The 26,800-nt window shown below is 48.4% G+C and overlaps 2 protein-coding genes across 5 annotated transcripts in view; one reads left to right on the top strand and one right to left on the bottom strand.

Annotated features, from left to right (window-relative positions):
• The window catches only part of DNAJC16 (DnaJ heat shock protein family (Hsp40) member C16), a 34,958-nt gene extending 26,417 nt beyond the window's left edge, over positions 1–8,541 (top strand). For all 3 annotated transcript variants that reach the window (XM_059691173.1, XM_059691172.1, XM_059691174.1), the window contains 7 exons: positions 196–379; positions 1,126–1,308; positions 1,460–1,536; positions 2,336–2,416; positions 2,520–2,618; positions 4,631–4,801; positions 5,273–8,541. In XM_059691173.1, coding sequence (XP_059547156.1) covers positions 196–379; positions 1,126–1,308; positions 1,460–1,536; positions 2,336–2,416; positions 2,520–2,618; positions 4,631–4,801; positions 5,273–5,666 — 1,189 coding nt within the window. In that variant the 3' untranslated portion in view covers positions 5,667–8,541. The remainder of the gene's footprint in view (positions 1–195; positions 380–1,125; positions 1,309–1,459; positions 1,537–2,335; positions 2,417–2,519; positions 2,619–4,630; positions 4,802–5,272) is intronic.
• Positions 8,542–9,209: 668 nt separating this feature from the next.
• On the bottom strand, positions 9,210–17,510 carry AGMAT (agmatinase). 2 transcript variants are annotated; one of them, XM_059691175.1, is made up of 7 exons: positions 17,167–17,506; positions 15,635–15,837; positions 13,742–13,790; positions 12,526–12,721; positions 11,644–11,823; positions 10,130–10,214; positions 9,210–9,462 (listed from the first exon to the last, which is right to left on the bottom strand). In XM_059691175.1, exons 1-7 carry the CDS (start codon positions 17,436–17,438, stop codon positions 9,389–9,391), a joined length of 1,059 nt encoding a protein of 352 aa, XP_059547158.1. In that variant the 5' UTR covers positions 17,439–17,506; the 3' UTR covers positions 9,210–9,388. The 2 variants fall into 2 exon arrangements, with proteins under 2 accessions (XP_059547158.1, XP_059547159.1); XM_059691176.1 differs by lacking the exon at positions 11,644–11,823 and having other exon boundaries at positions 17,167–17,510.
• Between the last annotated feature and the right edge of the window lie 9,290 nt (positions 17,511–26,800).

Below are 26,800 nucleotides of genomic sequence, written 5' to 3'. Positions count from 1 at the left end.
GGTCCGGGAAAGAAGTGTGTCGGGAACTACTTGGAAATATTTTCCTGTTAGACTTTGACCATGGAGTTTCTTTAGTAAATGCATTCACGTCTTTAGTGAATGCAAACAAAGGGTTCCTTCATGAGCACGTCCTCTCCTTCCTCACTTGCCATCACAGGTTCTAGCCGTGCTGATACTGTCTTCTGTTGTGTGCAGGTACTGTGTGATTTTACTGATTCCCGAGGCCACCAAGTCGAGTCAAGCCTTTGAGGCCTTCCTGTCCTTCGCGCAGGCAAACTCACAAGACACACTGCGATTCATGCACATCTACAGCAACCGGCAGCCGGAGTTTGCCAACGCCTTCCTGCCAGACAGCGAGACGTTCCGAGGGAAGTCGGCGGTGAGTTGTGGTCCCCGTCCTGGTCCTGATCCCAGCTCTTGATGAGCACTGGCACTCGATTCTGTGTCCTATTTCCTCGGGAGTTTTGAATACAAATTCCAGGAAACCCAGAAATCTCTGAGCCTGTTTTGAAAGCCTACTCTTAAAAGTCTTTCACCCTGGTGACCACCTCCTAGATTTTCAGCCTTTTACCTTCACAGAAAGCACCTTTTCTGTGAGTAGAGATTGAAGAGCATCAATCCTTTTCACCAGTTTTTCCTATGGCAGGTCTAGTTTTGCCTATCTAGTTTGCAAAATCTTCCTTAAGCTACCAATAATGTGCTGTCGAAATATCCCCGCCTGCACTCACAGCATCCTGATTGATCTCTCCTTCCTTTCTCCTCCTTTGTCATCACTCTCTACAGTTGCATGAAATTCTCTTCATCATTCTGGTAGTCATGGAGAACCTCTCTCAAAACAAAGGGTTCCTTTATTATAAAAATTAAAAAGAGATTATCGAACAAAGCTTATTAAAAGAAAGAGCTTTAACTTTAACAGAAGCTTCAGAAAGTCACCATAAAAAGTCACCATAATTTCTTTTGTCAGAAAAATATAAATCTCTTGTAAATGTTTTATACTCATCCATATCTGTTTGAGTTTATTGCTGACTTCCTTAGACCCTTTTTCTCATCCTCTCTGAAGAGAAAACAAACAACAGTGACGTACCATTCTTTGAGAATTCTGATGGTTTTTCTCTTTTCTCCCAGGTGTCTATCTTTGAAAGGCGCAACATGGGAGGCAGGGTGGTCTACAAGACCCTGGAGGACCCCTGGACAGGGAGTGAGAATGATAAATTCATCCTTCTGAGTTATCTCGAGCAGCTGCGGAAAGACTCCACTCTTCTGTCCTCGGAAGCTGTGCTCCCCGACTTGATCGATGAACTTGCCCCTGTAAGCGTGTGGCCCAGGGGAGTGGGTGCTGGGCAGGGCAGGTGGCTCCCAGGGCTGCACAGAAGCTCAGCAGCAGCGCTGTGTTGGGGTGAGGACTTCTCCCACTGGGGCTCAGGGGCTCGGTCCTGACCGTCATTCATTCTCTCAATAGATTTTCCTCGTTCGGTGGTTTGTCACTGCTTTTTCCTACATCTCAGACTGGTTGGAAGACCTGTATTACAACAACTGGTAGGAATGCTGTGAGATGGCGTGTCTTTTGCTCTATCAATGGCAGGATTGCTGCTTTTCTTTTGAAAACGGTCTATTCTTCTTTGACGTGAGTGTATATTCAGCATAGGCAGGTGGAAGAATGTTTACACTTTTTCAACACCGTTCCCCTTTTTCTTTCTCTCCATCACTTCACTTTTTTATATTTGCTGATTGATTCATTCCCACTGGCTGCCCTTCCAGACAACAGAGCCTGACACACATGTAGTCCAGTGTGCAGGTGTACAAGCCAGTCAGGAATTAATCGTTCCTGGCCTGGTACATCTTAACGCCCCTTTTCCTTTTCACTGAATTGATTGGGGTGACACTGGTTAATAACATTATACAGGTTTCAGGGGGCCAGTTCTTCAACACAGCATCTGTACACTGCATTGTGTTCACCACCCCAAGTCAAGTCTCCGTCCATCACCATTTACCTCCCTGTTCATGCTCACAACCTAAATCCTTTATTGCCTCCTTACTGTTGCCTCCTGCAGGATATATTAGGCACAGCCCGTAATACTGAGGCACAAAATTAAACTGAAAATAAGCAATCTCTGAATCCTAACAGTCGGAGGGCACTCTCTGCTTTCCCCACCCCCAAGAACCTCTCTTTGTATGGAATTAGAAAGTGTTTATTGATATGAAAGCGTTTTGGTTTGGGGTTGTTTGGGGGTTTGTTCTTTTGAGCCAGAGAGAGGAAACCTAAAAGCATTCACTGATATGTCACAGCAGCCCATGTAGAGTGGAGCAGGTTGTAAGCTTGTTGTCTTCGTTTTAGGCGGGAAATGATACCCCTCCTGTCTCTGGCCTTCTCCGCCTTATTCGTCCTCTTCGGCACCTTCATCATCCAGGCATTCTGGTGAGTCCTCCACGGCTTCTCAGCATGGCTTTCTGTGGGGAGGGCCCAAACCTCATGGTGGTTTGTCCTCTTTTTTTGTAAAACTCCTTTTTTCTCACTTTAGTGACTCGAACTATGATCGAGAGTCAAAAAATCCAGACAAAAAGAAAGCCCAGGAGACGGCCGAGAAGACCGTGTCCAGCTTCACCAGAGAGAACACCAGGTTTGTCTATCACAGGGGTGGGGAACCTTTCTCCCACCAAGGGCTGTTTGGCTATTTACAAGATCATTCGAGGGCCCTACAAAATGATCCACTTAAAAATGAGCCTGCGCCGAAACCGGTTTGGCTCAGTGGATAGAGCGTCGGCTTGCGGACTGAGAGGTCCCAGGTTCGATTCTGGTCAAGGGCATGTACCTGGGTTGCGGGCACATCTCCAGTGGGAGATGTGCAGGAGGCAGCTGATCGATGTTTCTCTCTCATCGATGTTTCTAACTCTCTATCTCTCTCCCTTCCTCTCTGTAAAAAATCAATAAAATACATAAAAAAAAAAAAAATGAGCCTGCTATATTTGGTCAAACATTTAATTAACTCACCCCTAATGCCTTGGCAGGGCCAGACCCAGTGATTTCATGGGCCTTATATGGCCCTCGGACCAGACATTCCCTACCCCTGGTCTAACAAAATACCACGCCCACCTCCCCCTGGCTGCTGACCCGCAGCCCGTGTGGTCTCATAAATAAGAGTTTGACTACATGTGTATATAGAACTCTGGTTCCCATCCAGCTGTAGGAGGTGGGAACAGGGAAAGTCGCCGCTGATGCCTGTTCGCTGAGACCCTCTCCACATGCAGACACTGGACCTCCTTCTGCTCAGTATCATTGGTTTCTCAATCTCAAGTTTAACAGTGAGGGCAGGAAACAAAGAAGCACATCAGAGAGATGTTAGATGAGCTGGAAGCAGAGAATGGTGCGTCCTATCCTAAAGTTGCTCCGCTCCGACTGAGAATCTCTTTGTAGGCCCAGGAGGTCAAGCAGGGACCACCCCATCCTCCTAGTGCATTGGGCTCTCGAATCTATATATATAAAAGCATAATATGCAAATTGACCGGACAGCAGAATGACCGGTCAGCTACGACGCACAGTGACCAGTGGGGTAGATGTTCAACGCAGGAGCTGCCCCCAGCCCGCAAGCCCCCATCGATGGCCTGATCAAGGCCTCCTGGCCAACCTCTCGGTCCCTCCCCCCAGCCAGCCAGCAGGCTCCAATCGCCTGTGATGGGTGGTGGTGCCTGGGCCCCGATTGCCCCGCCAGTCGCCCCACACACAGAGGGCCAGGCCTAGGGACCCTACCCATATCTTGTCTGGTTAGAACAGTGGTTCTCAACCTTCCTAATGCCGCGACCCTTTAATACAGTTCCTCATGTTGTGGTAACCCCCAATTTCATTGTTACAAATTGAACATAATTAAAGCATAGTGAATAATCATAAAAACAAAATGTTATTATATATGTGTTTTCCAATGGTCTTAGGCGACCCCTGTGAAAGGGTCTTTCAACCCCCAAAGGGGTCGCGACCCACAGGTTGAGAACCGCTGGGTTAGAACATAGTGGGTTTTTGTTTTTTTAATGTATTTTTTAATTCAGAGAGGAAGGGAGCGGGGGAGAGAGAGAAAAACATCAATGGTGAGAGAGAATCACTGATCAGCTGCCTCTTGCAAGCCCCACACTGGGGATCGAGCCTGCAACCCGGTCATGTGCCCTGACCAGGGATCGAACCCTGACCTCCTGGTTCATAGGTCGACCCTCAACCACTGAGCCATGCCGGCTGGGCTCTTTTTTTTTTTTTTTTTTGTAGAGAATTTTTATGGGTTTATCTGAGCCAAACTGATGATGTATCCTGGGGAGAAAGATCTCAAATGTTCCGAACATAGCGTTTTTTTCTGCTTGGTTCTTTTAAATGTAATGGCATTTTACTACCCTGATATCTTTTTTTTAATATACTTGTATTGATTTTAGAATGGGAGGGGGGGAGAGAGAAAGAGAGAGAAACACTGATGAAAGAGAATCATTGATTGGCTGCCTCCTGCATGCCCCTTACTAGGGATTGAGCCTGCAACCCAGGCATGCGCCTGACTGGGAATCGAACTGTGACCTGGTTCATAGGTCAACACTCAACCACTGAGCCACACTGGCCGGGCCCCTGATAACATCTTAACTGCTCCATATTCTTTCACAGCAAGAACCCTAGAAAAGGCTTTGTGGAGGTGACGGAACTCACGGATGTAACGTACACCAGTAACTTGGTGCGCCTGAGGCCAGGCCACATGAACGTGGTCCTCATCCTGTCCAACTCCACCAAGACCAGCCTCCTGCAGAAATTCGCTCTGGAGGTCTACATGTTCACTGGGTAAGCGCGTGTGAGAGAGGGAGGCACGGGGAGACAGCAGGCACATCTGGGAAGGAGGGGGCCGGCGGGGAGTTACATCCTTTCCTCTTGGGCTGGGAGGAGCTCTATCCGTGCAGCGCCGTGTTGGCCGTGACCTGTCTAAGCCAGAAGTGGGAGCCATCCTGAGGGCGCCTTCTTTGCCCCTGACTTCATGCCCCCTCAGTTCTTCCCGGGGCCCTTTCAGGAAACTGACTATTCTCTGGCTCTTGTGTCTTTTCCTGGAGCTGGACCCTGAGAGTGACGTGACACCCAGCAAGAGGCCGGGGTGAGGGGGTGGGAGGGGGGGGTGTTGCTGTTGGGGCGCCCTCAGCTCCCACAGGATCCTGCGTGGCGTCTGCACCTGGCCCCGCCCGGCATGGAGTCTGGCAGGTATTGGTGTTCCCTGCAGCTGAGTGTCAGGAAGCCCTCAGTCCTCACTCTCTTCCTCCACAGGAGCAGCTGCCTGCACTTCTCCTTCCTGAGTCTCGATAAACACAGAGAGTGGCTGGAATACTTGTTAGAATTTGCTCAGGACGCAGCCCCGATCCCAAACCAGTATGACAAGCACTTCCTGGAGCGTGACTACACGGGTTACGTGCTGGCTCTGAACGGCCACAAGAAGTACTTCTGCCTCTTCAAGCCCCAAAGAGCCGTGGAAGAGGAGGAAGCCTTGGGGGCAAGTGATGCTGACCCCTCCTTGCCCCCGGGGGAATCGCGAGGGCAGGCCGGCAGCCTTGCGTCCAAGCCCATCAAAGGGAAACTGAGCAAGCTGTCCCTGTGGATGGAGCGCCTGTTGGAAGGCTCCTTGCAGAGGTTTTACATCCCGTCCTGGCCTGAGCTAGACTGAGGGGCAGCAGCGAGAGACTTGAACTCCTCAGACCCATTGCAGGCCCCTGCGCACAGGTATTTGCAGGACTCAAACTATCACCACGGACAGAGTCTAGGTTTTAGATGATTCTTCTAGAGCAGTGGCCAGAAGAACCTTTCCTTTGTCCTGCTTTGTCCTGTTCTAACCTAGGAGTGAAAATATTTTCCTTTGGGATTTTCTTTCCTGTCTGAATGCCGCACTATTTAAAATAGACCGCTCGTCCCTCTTCCCTCCGGTCCTCCCGCGCTCACACCCCCTCTCCTGTCCAGTGCCTGTGCCCGGGAGCACAGACATTTGCCCTGCAGCGGTACCAGCAGCCTGGTGTGCTGGTCGCTGGCTGGGGTGTTCACCCGCCGCCCCCCGCCCCCGCCCCCAGCCCCTGTGCTTCTGCTGCGGTGCATGCTGTAACAGTGGGACAGCCCACAGCAGCTTCCGGGCCCCACGGCCTGAAAGAGGCCGGGTCCCAGCAATCTTACGTTTAGCAGTCTTTCTGGTAGTAAGTGGCTAACGGATATTTTGGGGGTATCCCCCTCTGCAGTTTGTCAGCCATGGTTTTAAAAGCATAGGGATGAGTGCGGTTCTGCGTGTGAGTTTGGGTTCTTCCCAAGGCAAGAGAAGGGAGGGCTTAGCAGTGACTGAAGTGACCCCTCCCTGAGCGTCCCATCAGCCGCCTCCCCAACACGAGAAGTAGCCGAGAGGGATCCGCACGGCAGAAAGTACTGTAACGACTTGAGCCATTTATGCGTATGTTTTTAGATGCCTTTCTGCCTCTGTCAGTCTTAGGGTATGGGTATTAGGAGCCATAACTTTAACCTTGTTCTCTGAACGTAGAGATAAGCTGCTATAAGCCAGTAGATGTTAAACGGAAGACAAATTATTCCCACCTGCCACGAGTGGTGTCTCTTTAGTAAAATACCAGTCACGTCTGTGTATCAAGGAACCTAACATTTCTCAGCAATCGTATTTTGAGCAGTTACCCCAAAAGTGCTGTATCTTCAAGTCCTCATTTGTGACAAGTGAACCAAGACTTGTTCTAGACTCCTGTTTTGCAAAAGGCTTATTACTTTGAGCTCCTGCCTGTATGTGGATGTCTCGTCTTCATCATCTCACTCTTCACTTACAGCTGCTCCACCAGCAGCAGGTCAGTCCTGGCACCAGCTTGCTGAGCTGAGGGTGAGATGGACGCCAGGCTGGAGAGCTTACCTTTTCTCTTTAGGGCAAAACCACCAGTGGGGTGTGGACAACCTCAAAGAGTGGTCTATTCCATTGTCAAGGCAGATGGCCCCTTAAGGGCAATTTGTAAAGTAAAAGGTCAAAATCAGTGATGGGACAAAATAAGTTAGTATTTTCTTTAATCCTAACTGGTTTAAACTAAGCCATTTGGATCCCGAATGACTTAAATACTGAGCTACAGTGACAAGTAGTCAATTATTTGAGCCCAGGAATTGCTGTAGTTGTCATGGAATCGACAGCTTTCTGGAAAAGGTGAAGAATCACTGCCAAACTTCCTTCCCCACGTGGCCCTCCAGAAGTGGACGCTGACTCTGAGGGCCGCCTCGCTGGCACCTGACCAGATAGGAGTGATCACGGGATTCATTTGGCTCCTTGATGCATCACTCCTCAAAGTTATTTTCTGGGTCTTTTATGGCCAAGTTTACTTAAATGAGTTTGTTTTGCTTTTATGGTAGATTTTAATTTCTGGTACTAATGGGATTCCTGGCCATAATTTCTGAAAACCAAAACCTCCCCAGATTTGATTTTTAAAAATTTCATCATTAAAATAAAAAGCACCTGCCATTTGCACTAAGAAAGGAAAGATAATAGGATTGGAAACATTCCTGGCAAATACTTCAGCCCACCAATTCTACAGATCTCTCTGGGCAGGCATGTCTGCCAGAGGACACTGGGAGCTCTTATTTTAAAATGAACTTTACCCGTGGCCACCAAGCCTTTCTTCCTGAATGTTGTTTCCATTAATTTATTTACTTTTGTGTCAAATGTATGAGCCATTGTCTGCTCAGCCAATGCCACCGTTTCTCTTCCTAACGTATGTAGCCACACAGACCCAGTTTTGGTTTCAACTTCCTAGTTTTCAAATATGTATCTTCAAAAGACAACATTGATGATTTTAGAGGTAGCTTTTTCTGGTTGATAGCATCTACGCATCATGTTTAGCAGATGGGGATGAAAACTGGTCTTAAAAGTCTTTGTAGAATACACACCCATTTACCAAATATTTTTTTATTGCCAAGGTGTCAGTGGCACGATTTGTCTAACACAGAGGTGGGCAGTCCCCGCTAAGCTGGTTCAGTGAGCAAGGCAGCCCTCATTTCCACTGGGCACCGTGGTCTCGCTGCCATCACTCACTGGCCATGAAACTTGGCTGTGGTTTTCAAGTAATAGGTTGATTTCCTCCTCGTTCAGTACATAAATGTTTTCCTGATATAAAGAGAATAGGATCTGAATGATTTGCCTTGTTTGGGAAATGGGATTAGAAGCAAACACTCCAAGAAAATTGTTAAGGAAAACTCTTTAAAAGCTGATGCAAAACATTTTACCGAATGAGATGTTGCTCGCGTCCTAATACCTGCCATTGTCCCTTGAAAATAAGTGAAGTGTGGCAACTGCTGACTCTCTGTTCAGTTTGTGATTATACTTTTGAGACGGACCTGGAAAGAAAGTGGATATTTTGCACTTTTGATACTCGTAGGAACAAGTAACTTATTTGGCAAGTGGTGTCCTTTTTATGTTGTTTTTGTTTTGTATTGTGAACAGGCACTAAAGCTGATGTTATTTTTGTTTTAAGAATATTACCGACTGAAAACAAATAAACTATTTTAATGTGTGATGATTACGGGTAGCTCCTGCATCGAGCTGATTTATCGCGGACACATTACCAGCAAAACTGAATTTGCGTGTAACTCGGCAGGTGCTTACAATCAGCACTTGGCGACTGCAGATTTCAGGAACGACTGTCCTGGAGGGTGTGGCAGCTGGAAGAGCAGATAATGCAGAACAGACTGAGGAAGGGTCTCGGGGGCTCTTGGGAGGCCATTTCGTGTACCCTCCTGGGCTTCTGAGTGGGAAGTTTATTAGGATCTGCGTGTGACTTTCTTTCAAAGCAGGGGCGGGGAACGTCTGGCCCCAGGGCTGTATAAGGACCTAGAAATAATCTGGTCTGACCCTGCCCAGGCAACCGCAGGCGGGACTCGAAATCCAATAAATCTAAGCGCTTTTTTCATAGCAACATAAATTTATATTGAGTGGATTATATTAAGCGAGTGATGTTATACTATCCAGATGGCCTTTGGCAGAAAAGAGGTTCCCCGCCCCTGCTTTAAAGGAAGATACTATAGAAATATGGGAGGTTTATACAGTATTATTTCATAGTCTTTTTATCTCATTCCTCCAATTTTTAGATAACTTTGAACTGACTTCTCCACCCCTTCCCCCTTTATCCTCCATCATCTTTCATTAAAGGAAGAAATCAGCACAGCACAGGGGCTACTGTTTTTTTAAATTAATTCAAACTCCTTAGAAATATTAGCGGTCTGGATTCGAGTTCTGTTTGTGCCCTGATTTTACAGCCACCACTGACACTTGGAGCAGAAAGTTTTATTGGCACAAACTCTGTAGTACTGACAGGTGCTTCAGAACTGGTCCTTGATGCGACCTGTTATTCTGTGTTGACAGCACAAGGTTCAGACGACTCTCACTTTGGGGAGAACACACAGCATCTCAAACAGCAGGTTGGCTGCCAGGAGGGCCGTGTTTCCTGCAGAGAAGTAAACCCGGTGAAGACCAGCCCCCAGGCCGCACCTCCCAGGACTGCTCAGCCCTCCCCCTTTGTCTTCCTTTTCGGGGTCCCGCTTTCCGGGCATTCTGCCCCATCAGTCATTTGGAAATATTACTTTAAAATACAGAAGGTTCTTTGTTTACTCTCAGAACAGATTTTCCCCAAAAGGAAACCTATAACAATGGTGTGCCTTGTATTTATTATCATCCTCTGAGGCTAGTCGGCCTAACTGTAAGGTTTTCTAAATTAAAATTATGAGGCTGGCATCTGCTTTGAGCATCTCTCCCAAGCCAGCTAATTCCCCACTTTATTGATATTAGTAACTATTATTTATCCTTTGGGAATTCACTTTTCCTGAAATATCAGTAGGATGGCCGTGTGCCACCCTGTCACTAAACTGCAGGCTTGTTTCTGCCTTTTGCTGACTGGTGGGCAAGGTAATAATACCCAGCAACCTCCAGGGTTTTGTCAGGGCTCATTAGCTGTGTCTGTAAGGTGCGCAATAAAAGGTTTCTTTTCACTGTAGGGCATACTCAGCAGGTTCCCGAGTTACACAGAAGGACCCATCCATCTGCTGCCTATGAACTAGGTTAATAAAATTTGAACTAGCAGCTGCCGAGGGATCACAGGTTTCTTGTTTACTCACCAAAAGGGTCGTATGGCGGTGAGACTTCCACCAGGTCACAGCCCACCACGTTCAGGCCTTGACAGCCCCGGATGATCTCCAGAGCCTGTCCACAATCGAGCCACGTGGAAATCATTGACCACGAAAACAAACAGTGGACGCCTCAGTGGATTTCTCCCAACATGTGCCCACCTTCCGACTCAAAACTATTGCTTTCCCTCAGTAAGCATTTACCGACTGCCAGGCACCCTGGTGGCCATCACAGCTGACCGATGCCCAGTCCCTGCTCCGGAGGGCTCCACAGTGTGGTGATGGGGACAAGCAAGCCAATAATTTCAATGGTATGCACTAAGGCACTGGTCAGCAAACTGCAGCTCGCGAGCCACATGCGGCTCTTTGGCCCCTTGAGTGTGGCCATGAAATTTCAATGGCACTGTACGTGCGCGCCCGCACGTGGTATTTTGTGGGAGAGCCACTCTCAAGAGGCTGCAGTTTGCCAACCACTGCACTAAGGACTTCAGGAAAAACAAGTAGGAACACGTAACAGCCCGCAGAGGTGGGGAACGCCTCCCCAAGGTGGAAACACTCAGCGCAATGAATTGACCAAGCAGCTGAGCAGGGGAAGGGCAGCCCAGGGCGAGGGAGAAGGCACCACGACGAAGAAGTACCCGAGTTAGACACGGCCGGGAGACAGGGTCAGGAGGGGATGGTAGGAGGAATCGCTTTCTCTCAAGGAGTTTCCATTGTACAGGTGCAAAGCCCAGAAGGACGAGACGCTGAGGTCTGTGTTTTAGAAATCTCTCTGGTGGGAACGGAAAAGGGCTTTGAAGAGGCAGCTGTCACCGCCCTTTCTTAGAGGGTATGAGACAATGATTAGGTTTAAGCAACCTTCATTTCCTCACCGGAGAAATTCGAGTACCTACCATTTAAATATCAGGCACTATTCTAGGCTCCAGGGACAGGGTAGTGAACCAAAGGCCTTACCTCCTGGAGCTTACCTTCTCACTATAACCACGCTCCAGTCCTGCCTACCTGCCTGCCTTTATGCTCAGCACATCCTATGGGAAACTATTGGGGTTGTTCTAAAACTCTTGAACTACCTTGGTAGCTGGTTAATCCCACTGTGCATACTTTTTTAAAATCTAACCCCAAATGTCCTTGAGAGGGGTGCTACCATATGGTTCCCATGGACCAACTACTGCAGAACCAGCAGCAGGAAAATCAAATGAAGAACTGTAACATCCCGATAAAAAAATGAGGGCCTTGGCTAAAACCCAGTCCTCAGCGAGTCAGTGTTCAAACCGAGGGTGGCCCCGAGGACAGTAAAGGCCCACGTGCCCTGCTTTTAAAACCCTATCCTGGGAGGGAAAAGGGGATACATGTAATACTTTCAACAATTTTTTTTTAATCACTACTGTACGAAAAGAAAAAAAGAAAAACATATCCTGATTCCCGAAGACTCACCACAAGGCCCAGAAACGTGGGGCGTTAAAAATCCTCACCCCCACGAATGGTCGCGGGTGGAGCCTCCGTACCTGACTAGGGGTGAGACCAGCAATTTCCGGTGTCCCTGTCCCTGGTGCATAGGCAGGATCCAAGCCGTCAATATCAAAGCTGATATACATGGGTTTGCCTCCCATCTGCTGCCTCACTTCTGCCATCAGAGGGACCAGCGACTTCATCCAGCAGTCTTCAGCCAGCACCACCCGGAAGCCCTGGGGATGGGGGCATGGAAGAGTGGGGGGTCAAGGCTTCTGCAGGGCACACTGCCTGGGCATTTCCTCGGGGCCAACCCCATGCTAAGCGCTACGTACCCATCATATTGGACCCTGAACCTTCTTGAGGAGGGAACTAGCCCCCCCCCCCCCCCCATGTTACAGGTGAGGAATGAAGGGATGATGACGGGCAAGGCAGGGAGAAAGTCAGAGCTGACCTATGGAGACGGGATCAGCAAGCCAAGAGCGAGACGCTCAGGCCAGCTCCCTCGAGCACTTCCTGAACAGCTCTGTCCAGAAGACCGGCCTTTGCCTGGGGCCTTGGGCTTTTCCTGTTGGATCGTGTCATATGTGTTCACCTGGGAGCCGCTCTGCCCAGCGGGTATGAAGAGGAGAACTAAGGGGTCCCCTCGCCTCGGGTTGGGACCTCCCTAGCTCTTTTCCAAGACAGCAACATCCCAGGGGTTGGTCGTCTCTGCCAGTCCCCCCACCCCAGCAACAGGATGCCTCCTCTGCCTCGTGAACCAACATCCTCGCTCCTCTCTGCTGCACATGACCCTCTGAGGGTAAACTCAGCCTTCCTCCCCTTTTCTGAACTTGCTTATGAAAGCCCTCTGGAGTCCATGGCTGCCACTGAGTGAGCAGCGGAGAGAAAGGCACCGTGCAGGCAGGGGACAGAGGGAAGGGCGTGCAGTCTGTCACCTGGTTCCGGCTGTATCTGTAGGGATCCACGGTTGTAGAAGAGCCCCTGATGCCAATCTGTACGACGCGCTTACAGTCCAGAAGTTTCTCCTCCACGCACCGACGGAAGGGGGTCCCGTGATAGATCTTCTCTCCCAGGGCCTTGTCAGCCGTGTCCGTGTGAGCATCCACGTGCAGCAGCCCCACAGGGCCATGCCTGGTGACAGCAGGGCAGCTCAGGGGCCAGGCCTCCTCCCAGGGACTGAGCACAGCCACCCTCCAAGGCCACCAAAACTTGATGAGTGTGCGTAGCCAAGGAGGGGAGACCTGGCAACAGTTCCAGGCCTTGCAACTGGTTCCTGTCTTCAAATGACTTCGCATCTCAGAGCCATAAACTCAGACAAGTCAGGCCAAAAATAGACATGTGCTTCAGCTGCCACCTACTACCTATCACCCAGAATTGCCTCACTTACAGATGGAGAGAGCTGGGCAGGTGACAGCGAAGGGTGAGCTCAGCTGCCATCCTCCAGCTGGAGCCCCGAGAAGCAGCCTGGACCCAGCTCTCTCGCCATCATCTTCATCAACCCTGCTAGCCACCCAGAAGAAATACATAATCCAAAGCAATGCTAGGCAAACAGCCTCGAGAAAAGACTGTACCCACCCACCCCCAAATCAGAATTCTTCCCACATGTCTTTCCCCTCTATGAATTCTGGAGCTGCCACCAACGTGGCCCATCTGTCCCTTTCTCAAACTAATTCACAGTCACTCAATCCCTGGTAGACTTCTGCTACTGGGAAAGCCAGCTTCTCCCAGCTTTTCTGGGGAAAGGGGCCCTTGCAGGGAAAAACCCAGGTCCCCTCCTCCGCAAGCAGCACCACTGAGCCTGTCCGTGTTTAGGGTTGGCCTTTGAGCAAAACAGAAACAAGTTAACTGGGGTTTGGGGCTCATCTTCCCAAAACAGAGGCAAACGCTGAGCGTGCATCCCAGAGCGGACCCAGGCCAAGGGCAGGCGGCCAGAAGTGTTAATAATAGTCTTGGCTTCTAGCTGGTGACTGACAGGGACGCCTGGAGCCCGACCTTAGCTTTGATCCACAGCAGCGACTCAGTCGCGAAGTTCCAATCACCCCCAATAACTGGAGCCAGCAGAGGTCACCTGATGCCGTCTAGCAGCAAACAACTCATTTCCCAGCTCCTGAATTTTGAAAACTTGCTTGGGCCCAGAGAGTTGGGACTTACTTTTTTGCCATGGCTTGCAATATAGGATATGTGATTGTGTGATCTCCACCTGCAACGAGAAAAAAGAAAACATCTGGAATGTGGATAAGAGTAGAGGACTGTGTGTTACACAGAACAATCCTCAACTTGCCCACTTCTGCCACCCTTTGTTAGACTGAAGAACTACAACCCCAGCTAAAATAAGATTTTGTTCCGTGAGGAAAGGGGCCCTGGGTGTTTGAAATTACATTGTCATTTAAAAGAAGAAGTTAAATTAAGGCTTGCAAGTAGAATGCCCACAACTGCTCTGTCCAATAGAACTTTCTGCAATGAATGGACACGTTCTGTAAATGCACTGGTCAATATGGCGGCCACCAATCACATGTGGCTATTAAAATGGGGCTCATGCAACTGAGGAACTGAATTTTTATTTTAATTAAAGCCATAATGAATAAGGTATTAATTATTTAAATAATAGTTTAAGTTACTTTTAATTTAAATAGCCACATGCAGCCTGTGGCGACGGTATTGGATAGCACAGGCCTAGAAAAGTATTCCTATGCATACCTATAATCATAGTAGGCAACATTTTTTTTAAAATATATTTTATTGATTTTTTACAGAGAGGAAGGGAGAGGGATAGAGAGTTAGAAATATCAATGAGAGAAACATCGATCAGCTGCCTCCTGCACACCCTCTACTGGGGATGTGCCCGCAACCAAGGTACATGCCCTTGACTGGAATCGAACCTGGGACCCTTCCGTCTGCAGGCCGACGCTCCATCCACTGAGCCAAACCAGTTAGGGCGGCAACATTTATTGAAGCTCTAACTATGCCAAGCACAACGCTGGGCTATTTGTATGAATTTTCATTATATGTCTCTCGCATAACAGAAAGTGGTAGATGTTGTTATTATTACTCCCATTTTGCAGATGAGGAAATGAGGCCTAAATAGCTAGCGGGGCGGTGGAGCTGAGATTTCAAACCAGGCCATCCGGAAACCACTACGCTCCTCAAGCTCTCTTTGGCAAGCATTAATTACTATCCCAAAAAAGGTCTGTGTCATTTTAACTGCTTGTGAACCAGAGAGAAGCAAATGCTACAATGAGAGTGGGCGCGGTAGGGGAGGGGAAGGGAAAGCTTCTGGATACATTGACGTAGACCCTGCCAAGGAGGAAATCACCCTGTTCTCTCAAAGTCATCAACACAATGTCCTTGAAATCATTCAAAAGTCACACCGAGCCCCTGTTGGCAACCTTCCCCAGGCCTGGGATCCAGGGCTGGGACAAAGGTGAAGTGGGTGAGGTAGGTGATGCAAAATGTAAGGGATGCCGAGAAACTCAGTAATCAAGATAAATACTCTTTTAAGGTAACATTAAACAAAACAAAATTTCATGCAAGAAAAAAACAAAAACACCCCCGATCCTGTCTCCCAGGCCCCTTTCCTCTGACTTTCCAGTGAGCCCAAGCAGCCCCACCTGGACTCTCCCGTTGCTTTATCTATCATAAGCCCCGCCTTGCTTCACTGTCCCCAGCTTTAACAAACACACTTAAAAGAAGAAAAAAGAATCCATGACGAATTTTAAAGAAAGATGGGACCAGTAACTGCGCTGTTCTGAGCCATAGAGGAGCTTCATGCAAAAAAGGAAAACCAGTAATGCTGTTGCCTTTTGGGGCACCCCTTAAATGTTGCACAGAGGCGAGTGCCTCACGCTAACCTAATCCTGTCTGTCACACTAGTCCAACATTTAAATACCCTCTCCCCTGGGATTGAGATACAGGAATTAATAATGGGCTCCAGGCTACTGTCCCCACATTCCCCGGGGCCCGCCCTGGAGAAGCAGCTGTGCCGGACCACGGGGTAAGCTATCCCTGAGCACAGCGCGCTGCCCTTGCCCTTGCACATGCCATTACCCAAGGTCAGAGGCACACAGCCGGCAGCCACGATTTTCTGATAGGCCTCGTGAATCAGGCGGCAGCTGTCCTGAAGGTTGTAAAGATTGACATTCACATCGCCTAGGTCTGCGACCATGAGGGACTGGAAGGGGAGGGCCCCCGTGCTGGGGTTGATTGTCCGAAGCATCACTGATTCCTCCCGGATCCGTCGGGGTCCAAATCTGGAAGAAGATGGAGCGTCCTGTCCTGTGAGCATCTCTAAAGGCTTAGCGGCCCCATCTAGGTCGGAGCTTCTCAGCCTCGGGACTGGTGGCATCTGGGGCCGGATGTACCGGGGGCCCATCTTGTGCGTTGTAGGAGGTTTAGCAGCATTCCCGGGCTGTTCCCACTAGATGCCAGTAGCACCCCTTCCCGCAAGTTCTGACACCCACAAATGCCTCCAGACTCTGCAAAAAAAAAAAGCCCTGGGGCGAAAAAACCCGGATCAAGAATCACTGTTCCTGGCCGAAACCGGTGTGGCTCAGTGGATAGAGCGTCAGCCTGCGGACTGAAGGGTCCCAGGTTCGATTCCGGTCAAGGGCATGTACCTGGGTTGCGGGCATATCCCCGGTGGGGAGTGTGCAGGAGGCAGCTGATCGATGTTTCTCTCTCATCGATGTTTCTAACTCTCTATCCCTCTCCCTTCCTCTCTGTAAAAAAATCAATAAAATATATTAAAAAAAAAAAAAAGAGAGAGAGAGAGAGAAAATAAAGGCACAGATTTAGGAGCCCACCCATCACCAACTTCCTAAATGGTAGTGGATAATTTCCTAACCTGTAAAACAATGACAGTATTTACCTTACCTCATTGTTGCGAGTTAAATGAAATTACCTATGCCAAGCGCCGTGCACTTGGTAGACTTTTAATAAAGTGGCATTTATCATATAGACCGGCAGTCAGATGTATTGCTACTGAGCTGAACCAGAAATAGCTGAAGCTCAATAATTAGGACAATGAATTTTACTGCCTCTGACTTAAATTTAGAAAAATTGCTTTAATTTGTGCAATTCTTTTTTTTTTTTTAATTGATTGATGAGAGAGAGAGAGAGAGAGAGATCAGTTTATTGTTCCACTTATTTATGCATTCACTGGTTGACTCTTGTATGTGCCCTGACCAGGGGATGGAACCTGCAAGCTTTATCAGGCCTCTCGCTTTAACCAACAGAACTACTGGCCAGGGCCTTGATCTGAGCAATTCTTGCAGCAGGTGACCTCTAGGGTTTGAGGCAGGGTCAGCCAGTTCTGCCGCGCGCAGATGGACCCTGCCCCTGTGCGCTGGCGTCACCCCCAGCCTCCATCCCCGCCAGGCGGGGGGTGATGGCATGGAGAGGCTCAGAGAACCCGTTTTCTTTACCAGTGGATGCCAGTCATGCTTGATACAGAAAAACGGAAATCCACCCTCAAACGATGAAGGGCCCTTTGGAGACAGGCGCCAGCTTCCAACCTGACCCGGTGAGCAGAGGCCCCCGCGCGCTCTCCAGCCACGTGTCCCTCAGTCCCGGGGCCTTACCTCGCCCCGGGCCGGTTGGAAGTCCCCGTGTCCAGGGGCACCCCGACGAAGGCGGCGTCCAGCCCCTCCGGGGAGGCCTGCAGCGGCAGCCGCATCATGGAGCAGACGCCCACCGGCCGCGCCACCACGTCGGAGCTGGGGGGCAGGTTCCGGGGGGCGTCGGAGGCCCGGCGCCCGGGAGCGCGGCAGGGGTCGCGGAGCCCCGCGGCGGGACGAGCGACCCCGCGGGCCCCGGGGCCCCGGGCGCAGCGGGACGCCAGCAGCCGCAGCATCCCCCGCCCGCCGGGCCTGCCTGTCCCCGCGGCGACCAGGGCGCCAGTGCCAGCGCGGGGCCGGGGCCGGGCTCAAAGGGCAGGGGCGCCGGTGCATCGGGCGGGGGAGGGGCCCCGGGGCCGGTCTCTCCCGCACCCCTTCCTGGACTTCGGCCCCTGGCGTCTTTGGGGAATGAAGCCAGGCCGGGGCTCCCTGCCCGCGCCCACGGCCCTGCCCAGGCGTGTCTGCGCCCCCCAAGGACCTCGGCGGCAGTTTCTACTCATAAGTTTTTTTTGTTTGTTTTTGTGTGTTTTTTAAAATATATATTTTATTGATTTTTTACAGAGAGGAAGGGAGAGGGACAGAGAGCCAGAAACATCGATGAGAGAGACACTGATCAGCCGCCTCCGGCACACTCCCCACTGGCCGTGCCCCCAACCAAGGTACATGCCCCTAACCAGCATCGAACCTGGGACCCTTGAGTCCGCAGGCCGACGCTCTATCCACTGAGCCAAACCAGCTAGGGCTCATAAGTTTTTAAAACCCGAGAGGTTTGAAGGGAAACTACTTTTCTCTAAGGGAGAGAAAGTAACAATGCCTTTTTAAAAATAATGTCTGGGTGGGATTCTCGGAAGCAGCCAGCCTTTCTAAGCAAACTTTTTAAAAAGGTCTCAGGGGCCAAGCCCACTGTCTGCAGTCCTCTTCATGGGGGGTGGGGGGGCAGGGGGGTCCTGGGAGGGGGGAAAGGAAGTGATTTGTAATGAGTGACGTCAGCCACTTGGTGGTATATTTCTTAACTTCCAGAGGTTGAGATGGAATGGGAAAGGCCCGAGTTCGAGTTCGCATTAAATCATGACCTTTGGGGGGGGGCGGGGTTGCACATTAAGTCCCACCCACTCGACCTCCTAAGGGTCAGTGAGGGATGTTCAGGTTGGAAGAGGCTGCTGGGAAGTAGGTCCCCACATTTCCTGGGACAAAGACAAACATCTCGTGGTTCTGCCCGGATTCCAGCAGTATTTCATGTCGCTTGTCCTGCGTTTTCTTACTCCTGGCTTTTCCTTTATTCTTCTCACAATATTTGAGTGCCTACTATGTGTCAGGCACTAAGGGACCTCTCGCTATGGTTCGCTCCTGCTGAACACTCCCTTCCGTCAGATCTCCCTCAGGTGGCCTCTTCGGCCAGGTGAGCCCTGCTCTCCGTATACCTTCCTGACCTCCAGTGACAGTTTTCACCTGTAGGCAGGTCACTCGCAGCCCAAATTGCAGTCATTCAGTCAGCCATTTGCTGACTTGCTAACTCCCCACCTGGGTGCTTCTTCAGAGAGGAAGAGCGAAGGAGAGAGAGATGGAAACATCAATGACGAGAGAATCATCAATCCACCTGGGTGCTTTTTGGTTTTGTTTTTTATATTTGTATTGGTTTTAGAAAGGGAGAGGGAGAGGGAGAGAGAGAGAGAAATGTCAATGATGAGAGAGAATCATAGATTGGCTGTTTGCAACCGGGGCATGTGCCCTTGACCTGGAATTGAACCGTGACCTCCTGGATTATAGGTCAACGCTCAACCACTGAGGCACCAGCTGGGTGTTTTGACAGCACCTGAGGCGGGCTGCAAGGTCAGCGGCCTTTCCACCTCCCCGCCCTGGACCCTGCTCTCCGCCCCGTCCTCTGGTAGGTCCTGACGGCTTCCTGCTCACAAGGCCTCCACTCCTTCCCTCTGCAGCTACTCTGGTTCAGGCCTTCCCACCTCTAGCTTCTAACCGGGTCTCACCGCTGTTGTTACCACACAGACTTCTCTGCCAGATCACACTGCCGGAAGCCTGAAGCCAGCCCACCTTTCTCGTCGTGTTTCCCATGACACGTCTTCACGTCCTTGTCCCTCCCGCCAGTGTTCACCTTCCACAGCCCCACTCTCTCGCCCCCTAGCTTTGCTCATGCCCCGTCCTCAGCCTGCAACGCTCCCTCCCCAGCTCCCAGCTCCTCACTCCCAATGCTCAGCTGAAACCCACGCTTAAACCACTCTGAAACGCTCTTAAAACCTTAACAATTTTCTAACCTGAGGTAAGTATGAGATCTAGAATCAGAAAAAAAAGTTAAATCAGTGTATCTCAGTCATTGATGGCAGAAGAGAGAAGTCTTCCCCGTTCCAGCAGTGGAATGGGGAGGGAGGTGGGTGGGAGAGGGGGCGTGTGTGCATAGCTCCAAGTTGCCCTCATTAAGCACAATGTGTCTTTGGCGTTTCATGTTTGATCTTTTATATTATTTACTAGTTAAATTGTTCCTCAAAACTTTCAAGTGAAGCTGTCACTCTAATTAATAACTTGTTGTTTTCCTCAGCCCACCAATGTGTGCGTCCCTGAGGCACCAGTCAGGGAAGTATGGACTTAGCATGTCAACCTGAGCAACTCGCCCTTTTGAACCTATTTCCCATTCTGTAAAATTGTATGGTGGTCCTTACTGGTTGTTCTTATGAGGATTAAATGAGGGTCAGTTATAAGCCACATATCCTATATAATAAAAGCCTAATATGCAGATTGACCGAATGGCAGAACAACTGGTTGCTATGACGTGCACTGACCACCAGGGGGCAGACGCTCAAGGCAGGAGCTGCCCCTGGTGGTCAGTGTGCTCCCACAGGGGGAGCGCTGCTCAGCCAAAAGCTGGGCTCATGGCTGGTAAGTGCAGCTGCGGTGGCAGGAGCCTCTCCCACCTCCGTGGCAGCGCTAAGGAGCAGCGAGCCAAGCGGTAAGGAGCAGCAAGCAGGCAGGTGGTAAGGAGCGAGGGGTCCTGGACTGCGAGAGGGCGCAGGCCAGGCTGAGGGACCCCCCCCCCCCCGAATGCACAGATTTTGTGCACTGGGCCTCTAGTTGATAAATAATAGGAGTGTGGTCATTGTATGTTTTATCTCCTCTACCGCAGAGTGTCCTGGCCAGCGGTCATTGCACACTGGTGTGTTGCAATTGGGTTACAGGTGGAACACAACATAAAGATCCCATAGCCTTTGGGGCACCAGCTAGGCCGGTCACTTCTGGACAGTCCAAGAAGAGGCTGGTCCAATCAGAGTCTGACATCCTGCCTTGTATCCCCACCTGGACACTCACCTCAGAGGCCAGCTGCAGAGTGCACTGCAGTGCCTCACAGACAAGGGCCGGGGCCCAGCTAGAGGAGCTGGGTCCCAGGGACCCAGCGAGGAAGAGCAACAACTCAAGGTGCAGGAGGGAAGGGGCTGGGAGACTGGTTGGGGGTCTGGCCAGAGCAGCCCCAGATGGCTGACCCAGATCTGTCTTCACATCGTATCAGACACTTCCATCCATTTTCGGCTGGTGTCCAAGCTAACTTCAGGGAGGCAACTTCAATAATGCTTCTGGGCAGGATGAGAATAAAACTAGTTAACATCTGAGATGGCACAGACATTGACCAATCAGAACAGAGTCCATCTAGCCATAAACAGTGAATGGCAGCACATACCAAGAGGATATCAACCGTGAGGGAACATGCTTTAAATCAGAGCTCTGTCATTACTTTAAAGTGCTTGACATGAGTTTGATTGAATTTAAAATCCATTCATCTTATCAAAAGAAATTTCCATTGCATAGTTGTTAATGAAAGACAAATAAGGCATTTTAAAAAATATTTTAGCTTTTGTAAATGTTTTCATTAAATATATTTTTATTGATTTCAGAGAGGAAGAGAGAGGGAGAGGGAGATAGAAACATCGATGATGAGAGAGAATCATTGATCGGCTGCCCCCTGCATACTTCCTGGGGATCAAGCCCACAACCTGGGCATATGCCTGACCTGCGATTGAATCATGACCTCCTAGTTCACAGGTCGATGCTCAACCACTGAGCCACATAGGCTGGGCCAAGCTCAATATTTAATGCTATCTCTAATGCTTTCATTTTATGTTTCAAATCATAATTAAACAATATGTAGAAAGTGTAATTGATTTTTTTTTTACCAAAACAAATTCAAATGCCCCCAAACCTACTCCCCACTCTTTGTCCCCAGTTTACCTCAGTGGGACATACAAATTGTATCATTTTCTCTGTGTACCAAGACAGAATGACGGTTCCAGAACACCATTCTAGTAAACCGTAAGTTCCAGTACCTGCTTCATCCTTTAAGCCAGCCTCTTAGGGTGATGTCTAGTGAAAACACAAGTAATAGCCATTGGCTCAGCGTATAGAGCGTCGACCTGTGGACTGAAGGGTCCCAGTTTCGATTCCAGTCAAGGTCACATGCCCAGGTTGCAGGCTCGATACCCAGTTGGGGGCATGCAGGAGGCAGCTGATCAATGATTCTCTCTCTCTCTCATTGATGTTTCTATCTTTCTCTCCCTCTCCCTTCCTCTCTGAAAACAATAAAAATATTTTTTAAAAAATAAATAAGTAAAACACAAGTAATAAAATAAATGTTTGATGAGCAAGTGAATGATTGAACAGATCTGCTGGAGGCTGTGGAGAACAGCTCTGGGGAGATCGCTATTTCAGCCAAAACACTGTGACCGCCAAAGTATGAGGCAATCACCATGTACATCTGAGCTGTCTGCCTGGATTCCCTCTGGCCTAGTGCATGATGCAAGGGCTGCGCAGGAGTCAGCACTTGGAGCGTGTCTGTGCTTGCACAAGCTCAGGAATGGTCTTGTTCCACTCCAACCGCCCTGACACCTGACAGTTACCTTTACCTGCCTTGTTCCCTGGCCCCAAAGAAAAAGATATTTTTAGTGTGTTCAAATATTTTTATCAAAGTTTGCTGAAACCTCCACTCTTCTACTTCTTTTCCCTGTAACTTCCACCCTCAGCAGTGCCTCAGGGGGTACATTACATACTCACACGGAGTTACCCCCAATAATAGCATCATTTTTGAATACAGAAAAGAACTATTACTGTTTGGACATGAGATCAGTTGTTTAGACTCTCTGTTCGCCTGTTGAATGGACATCCGGAGCCTGATGAATCTGACCACTTTTATCCAGACACCAAGTACTTGGCCCTCTTGGTCTCTCTCTAGTCCAAAATGAGAAAAGGAGGTCAGAGCATGAATTTATCTAAGGAAAGACCCGCCCAGTGAAGTCTGTAGAATATCACATTATGCATTTTCAAAGTCAAGCCAGGAGAGGGCACAGGAAACTACTGCTTGATCAGCTAATGAAGAAAAGAATTCAGGAACTGGGAAGAGCACTCCTTCCAGCTCCATCAGGTGCCACACAGTTTAGGTTGTTTAGTCAGACTGCTTTCATCCTGAGACCTCAACAATCCTAACCTATATAATAAAAGGGTATTTGCTAAGTGTCCGGTTGGCCGTTCAACCAATCAAAGCGTAATTGCTAATGATATGCTGAAGCAGCTCAACCACTTGCTATGACATGCACTGACCACCAGGGGGCAGACGCTCCAACCAGTAGGTTAGCTTGCTGCTGGGATCTGGCCGATTGGGACTGAGCGAGAAGAGCAAGACACACCCTGGAGCCCTCTCTCAGTCCCTCCCTGGATGGCCAACCTCCCATATCTCTCCCCAGCCCTGATCGTGCACCAGTGGGGTTCCTCAGCCTGGACTGCACCCTCTCCCAATCCGGGACCCCCTCAGGGGATGACAGAGAGCCGATTTTGGCTGATCCCACAGGCCAGGCCGAGGGAACCCACTGGTGCACCAATCTGTGCACTGGATCCCTAGTCTTATTATAAAGCAGGCTATCCTCATGAAATCTCTGCACTGTTTAATTTTTTTCTTCAAGAAAATGTTGATTTTTGCAGGCTCCAGCCAGTTTCCTAAGCACTTCTGTTAGTTGGTATCCTCTTGCCTCGCTAGGGAAGTCAGCTGCCTGAGTAGCTCCTCTTCATCTGCAAAGTGGAGACTGTAAGAACCAACCTTCCCTGACTTCCTGGTGATGATCTGCTGCTGAAAGTACACTATCAACCTGTCCTTAGAGAGAGAGGCATTAGACAAATGCAAGGGCTGGTTATTCATGATAAACTGTATACTCTATGTAAATAGATCTGACTCAAGTCATTAGTAGAACTGAATATTCAATAATTAATGACTAAAGGGACTGTAGCTTAAAACTGAGGTTCTAAAGTGACAGCAAGCCATGGGACACTTGGGGAAATGATGTTTAGACAAATACATCTCTGAGCCAATTCATGCTAGGCAGTTCAACATCATTATACGTGTTTGAAAGTTAAGAATGAACGCTTGAAATAGAGGTCTCATGTAAATAAAGCCTGTATGATACCATGTATAAATAAAACCAATGGTATGATTAAAGTATTTGTTGTTTTAATATGACTTGCTTTTACATCATAACTTTTTTCTGAGTTCAACACAGTATATATTACATCTCACTTGTCCTTCCAATCATCCTAGAAAATAAATACTACATATTCTTTATATCCAAAAAGGAAATTGAAGTGCCAAGCCAGTGATGTCACTGTATATTGCACAGCAACTTCCTGCCCAGGATCTAGAATTAGAGATAGTTTTACCTGTCGAAGGTTTTGGTCAGACTGGTCGGGAGGTAGGGAATGTCATCATTTATTGGGTAACTAAAAGGTTAAGATTCCCCTGTATTGACATCATTCCCGTAGCTGCTATCAAAATTGCTTCAGAGCTTCACTTAAGTTTCAGATCCAGGCTCCAAATGTTCACTTCATTGCTTAAAACTAGTTTCTGGAACCATGGCCAGCAGCTAAATAATTTCTCTCAGCTCAGAGTTCAAACAACAGAATTGGAATTCCTTTCTGATTTCTAATCAAACATCTTGTCCACTACCTGTGGGTGGGGCAAATAGACACTTTTTTCCTCTTGGCATTGCTTTATTTTCTCTCTCTTTCAATTTAATATGTTTAATCTTCCTTTTAAGACCTTATTTTTTTTCTGGTTACAAAAGCAAGACATGTGTGTTGGACAAAGTGAAAGTCCACCATGGTCTACAAAACCAAGGCTATATTTCAATGCATGTAAGGCTTTTGAAAAAAATCAAATTTGGGTTTAGCCTAAATAAAGTGGTTTACAACTTCCTTTTACACCTTCAAATGTCTTGGAAATCTTTAAGATAAGCTTAAATATTTACCTATTTTTAAGCGAACAATCCAATGACCATCACCACAACCCAGTTTTAGGACATTTCCATCCTCCCCCAAAGTTCCCTCCTGCCTGTGAATGAGTTTTTTTAAAGGGTGCATTTTTGTGGGTCATTATAATCATGAATAACAAGTCCCAGAAATGTCCATTTTGCCCAGCTTTCATTTCCTGCTGACAGACAAGAAGAAAATTGCAACAGCCCATCAACAAATGTTGGAAGAAAACACCATATGCTGTTCGACAGCTGTTTGCTCAAAATAGTTTCTTTACCCCCTCCAGCTTCCCTGGGTGTCAGCCAAGTGCCAGGCTATCGGTTCAGTCTGCAGTGATAGGAAGACAAGATAATAGCTGTCTTCTCCTGGAATAAAGTGGATTTCAAATGCTGAGTCTGAGAGTGTGCAACCTCACTTAAGAGTTTCCATAGTCAATGGTTCGGAGGGGTAAGTGGTCCAGATTGGAATGGTATTTGGACGTCCACTTCTAGAAGTCAGGAGAGAGATCCAGGGACCAGATTTACTTTCCCACCTAAAACAGCCAAAAGAGGGACAAAAAAAAATATATGAAACAATGAGGTTTCAACACAGTGGACATCAAGCCACCAATGGCAGTAATCCTCGAGAAAAGGAACACAGCTGAGGTGAGCGCTGGCACTGCCCAACTTCACTGCCTCGAGTTTCCAGGCTACAGGGCAGGGAGAAAAACTGAGGCAGACCTCAGCGGAGTCCCTGATTTGAGGAGACAGTGCTGAGAGGCCAAGGAGACCAAGGCAGGTAGAGTATCAGAGAGGAGAGAATTTTACAGGGAGAGAGCGAGCCCCGGAGACCTGTAGAGGGTCCTCTTCTAGTATTCGGAAAAGTACTGCTTAGCACACGTGAGAAAACTACCTAAGGCTGCAGAAAGAACCATTCAAAAGGATAAGAGGGAAAGGTGCTTGATGCACACACTGGGCTAGGGTTAGTGCCTATTTCCACTGCCCGAGTAGAAAAACTCATCATTTATGGAGCCCTGGGAAGAGTACTCATGAAGATCTTGCCTCAGGGACAATAACTGGCCCTAGAGTTGGCACTGATCGGTCCTAACGAATTTCAAAATCAAGACCCAAAGGAATCAAAGCAACTGCACCCCCGAGCAAGGCTCAAGACGTACAGGAATACAAAATATCCAACACTGCACAAGTTCAAGTTCACAATATCTGGCATCCAATCGAAAACTGCCAGGCATGCAGAGAGACAGGAAAATGTGGCCTACAATGAGCAGCGAAATCAAACAGTAAAAGCTGCCGCAGATGTGATGCAAGTGTTAGAATAAGCAGCAAAGATATTAAAACTGTTATTTTAACTATATTCCATATGTTCCAAATGGTAAGTAGAGTCATGGGGATATTAAAAGAAAAGATTATAATTGAACTTTGAGAGATAAAAACAACAATTTCCATCCTATGACTTCCCCCTTCACATGTAACTAAAAGTTTACAGATGTTAAGAAATTGCTGTTTGCGCATAAAGTCAGAGACCGAAAGTAGGCAGCTGTGCCATTAACGAGGAATAACAGTTACATGGGGCTGTTACTATTCAGTGTGTGCATGAGGCCAGCAGCATCATCTGCACCTGGGGGCTTGTTAGACATGCAGAAACCCTCAGGCCCTCAGACCTAAAGATTCATAACACACATTTGAACAAGATCCCCAAGTGGTTGCTATACACATTCGAGATTGAGAAGCACTGATGTCTGGGAAATAATTTCTCTGATCATGTTTCCTTATGCATGACAAATAGGGTAGTGAAACCTGTCCACCTTATTTCACCAGTTTATGATTAGAATGAAATGTGAAATCCAAATATAAGGTAGGTAGGTACACATGGAATATCAAACTGTTGGGTTTTTTTATAATTGATTTCAGAGAGAGGAAGGGAGAGTGAAAGTGATAGAAACATCAATGATGAGATAGAATCATTGATCAGCTGCCTTTTGCATACTCTCTACTGGGGATTGAGCCTGCAGCCTGGTCATGTGCCCTGACCAGGAATCGAACCGGGACCTTCTGGGTTCATGGGTCAATGCTCAACCACTGAACCACACCAGCCTGGCTTAAATAGCAAACTTTCTAATAAACTGTGAGTTACATACAAATCCCAAGCACAAGTATTTCTGAATTGAAAATACTGAGCAGCAAAAAAAGACTGCCACTGTTACTAGATATTCCAAAAACAAGATCATTTTTATTTAAAAAAAAAAAAAAAGTCAAATACATAAAAATTTGACTCTTTTCACTTCTGGAAATAGCATTTTTAAAAAATAGAA

This window comes from Myotis daubentonii, chromosome 3 (genome assembly GCF_963259705.1).
Source record: "Myotis daubentonii chromosome 3, mMyoDau2.1, whole genome shotgun sequence".
Lineage (NCBI taxonomy): Eukaryota > Metazoa > Chordata > Mammalia > Chiroptera > Vespertilionidae > Myotis > Myotis daubentonii.
This window is presented reverse-complemented; position numbering and strand designations above follow the sequence as displayed.

Bases quoted from the DNA above. Each gene is read 5' to 3' on its own strand.
- AGMAT (XM_059691175.1), bottom strand. From the start codon at position 17,438: ATGCTGCGGCTGCTGGCGTCCCGCTGCGCCCGGGGCCCCGGGGCCCGC. The intron at 15,838-17,166 runs GTAAGGCCCCGG...ATCTTCTTCCAG, and splicing joins TCCAACCGGCCCGGGGCGAG to ATTTGGACCCCGACGGATCC. The intron at 9,463-10,129 runs GTGAGTAAACAA...ACTTCTCTGCAG, and splicing joins ACCGCCATACGACCCTTTTG to GAAACACGGCCCTCCTGGCA.